The 2,644-nt window shown below is 55.6% G+C and overlaps 1 protein-coding gene across 1 annotated transcript in view; it reads right to left on the reverse strand.

The window, feature by feature from the left end:
• Positions 1-2,644, reverse strand: part of SLCO2B1 (solute carrier organic anion transporter family member 2B1) — a 55,945-nt gene that overhangs the window by 2,711 nt on the left and 50,590 nt on the right. Inside the window, 3 exon segments of the mRNA XM_023764043.1 lie at positions 463-583; positions 911-975; positions 2,371-2,567. Coding sequence (XP_023619811.1) covers positions 463-583; positions 911-975; positions 2,371-2,567 — 383 coding nt within the window.

A 2,644-nucleotide genomic window follows, 5' to 3' on the forward strand; every position in this document is an offset into this window, starting at 1 on the left:
CTGCCTTCAGGTTCCTTTGGTCTTCCCATTGTACAGGTAGGAAGATTGAGCCCCCCAAAAGGCAGGTCTCACAATGAGAAGAAAGAGCTGGGCCCAGATTGCGGGCCTCCAGTGTTATATGAGAAGGCCGTTTTCCTACCCCACCTCAATTTCCTGTCTCTCTCACAACTGGGCTGCTCCCTGGTTCCCCCACACTCAGCCATGACGATGCATGTTCCTGCACGGACTGCCATCAGATGGCTTGGTTCAAGGCCAGCTTCGCCAGTTACCAGCTGTGTCTTTGGGCCACTTTAACACTCACTTTTCCATAAAGGGGGAGACAGTATCTAGATCACAGGACTGGATATAGCAACTGTCACCAGCAGAACTTTTCCTGCTGGTGTCCTGCCTGGCAACCCCGCCCCCCCAGTACTTTCAGCACCCTTCCCACAATCCCCTGACAGCTCCCACCCCAGGTCTCACCGAGTTCGGAGCAGGTCATGGTCATAGTAGCGGCAGACGGCCCGACGCCCACAGCTCCAGTCCCAGTGCACACAGGTGGTGTCGATGGCACTGCCGTGGATCACAGGACTGGGCATCCAGGCTGCAGGAGGAGGTGCTCAGGGGACAACGGACCTGGCATTCCTGTACCCCCTCCCCCTATTCCCTGGTATACACACCCTCAGGGGCTCTGAGCCACTGGAGGCCTCTGGGCCCATCTGTCCTTGGCCCTCAAGCCCACCCCTCACCCTGATATCAGATGCTATCTCCCTGCTGGGCTGTCCAGCTGCTGATACACCCACCTGCAGGTCCCTGGGTTGGATCTGCTTATCCATGGGCCAGTGAACCCCAAGGCCAGGAACTGGGTCTCACTCATCCCTGTGCCCCCAGCCCCCATACACAGTGAGTGTCTGGACCAGAGGTTCTTTACCTAAAACTCTCAGGAGCATGAACTGGATTCCCACAGCCAGAGTCTTGTCTTCTTTCTTCACTCCCCTGACAAGAAGGGAAAGGGGTGACATGAGGATCGAGAGGGGTCCAGCCCTCAAGGGGCTCTCACATTCCTTCTCTCCCGCCACCCAATGCCAGCCTTCCCCCGTCTCAAGGCCCTTGGGTGGGATGGGGCCGGGACCTCAGGCTCTATACTCCATTTGTGACCAACCTGCAGAGCCTGATCCCCGTGTACCAGGCATAGCCACTGACTGTCAGGGTCCTATGCTGACTTCCCTATGTTCCTGGTCACAGATACCTCCCATCCCTATCCCCTGGCTCCACCAAATTCTCCCCTTCCTCATACACTGGACAAAACCTGGAGCTGGGCAGCCAGACATGCCTTCTAACTCCCTCAACCACGGTAAGGCTATGGCCCAGACGCCCTGAGAAGCACTGGCTCCTCTCCTAAGTGGTACCAGCAACTGGCAATTATGAAGGACTCATTCTCTATTGCAAACCCATCCTCACCCCCATGAGGTAGGTGTATCCTTAGCCCCATTTTACAGATAAGGAGACTGACAGCGTCTTGGACAGGCTAAGTGACTTGGCGGAGATCCCACGGCTGATGGTTTCAGGAGTTAGAATTTGTGCAGCACGTTGCCTGCCTTAACTCCTCATACGCAGGCTGCCTGCTGGGGTATCCGATTCCTCTGCTTTCTCTCTTGTGGCCAGACTATTTTATGGATCTACATGCCTTCTAATATTTGTAAGGGGGTCCATCCCCATTCTAACTTTCTAGAAAACAAACAGGGAATAAAATAATCCCAGCATAATGGGAATTGGAATTATCCTTCTATGAGGTCCCTTTATTGCACCCCCACCCTGGGAGCTGCTGACTTTGGCCTCAGGAGACAATTTGTCGGTCCCTCAGGCATCCTCAGGACAATAGCCAGGAAGATCTTGGATCTTGGGCTGGTTCCACAGTGGGCCCTTAGGTGCTTGTTGGTCGGAGTGGTGTTCAGAATCATGGACCACACTGATAACATCCGGTTTTCTGCATGCACTCCTGTGGCCCACCCCTGACAGATAGGGTTAGGGTGAGGAGTCAGATAACACTCCTCCACTTCCTCCCCCCTGTGACTGGGAGGCAAAAGCAGGGCCTTGGATGTGGCCTCCCCTCCCCTGGGGCAGGTAGGGGCTTGGGCTTGCTACCCAACACTTGTCACATGACCTGTGGGTTAGCTTCTGAATTGCTCTGAGCCTCAGTTTTCTTATCTGTAAGATGGGAGAAAACTTCATCTCAGCAGGTTGCCATGAGGATGAAGACAGGACAGTGGGAGCCTGCTGTGTTGTGGCGGCCCACCCCTCCTTCTTCAGACTCCTCCCTCGGGATTCCTGTCCTGCCTGTGGGTAAGGACCTCTTGGTGTCCACCAGCTCTGACCCATCCCTGCTCTCACCTTAGGATGAGCATGAAGGAGGGAGTGTGGGTAACACTAGCCATGGCTGCACCCAGGCTGATCAGGAGCATGAAGGGCAGCACCAGGTGGCTGCAGGCTGAGTCACAGGAGCCCGCGGGCAAGGGCCGCCCCCCGCACGCACTGCATTGGAGTAGAAAACCGTGGGGAAGAGGAGGGAGAGCCTCCGGGGCCAAGTGCTGGCCAGGACCTGTGGCTTAGAAGGCTGACAGAACCAAACTAGCTGGGAAAAGGCGGAAGGGAGTCTAATTTATAT

The sequence above is a fragment of the Myotis lucifugus genome, unplaced genomic scaffold (assembly GCF_000147115.1).
Source record: "Myotis lucifugus unplaced genomic scaffold, Myoluc2.0 scaffold_313, whole genome shotgun sequence".
Classification (NCBI taxonomy): Eukaryota; Metazoa; Chordata; class Mammalia; order Chiroptera; family Vespertilionidae; genus Myotis; species Myotis lucifugus.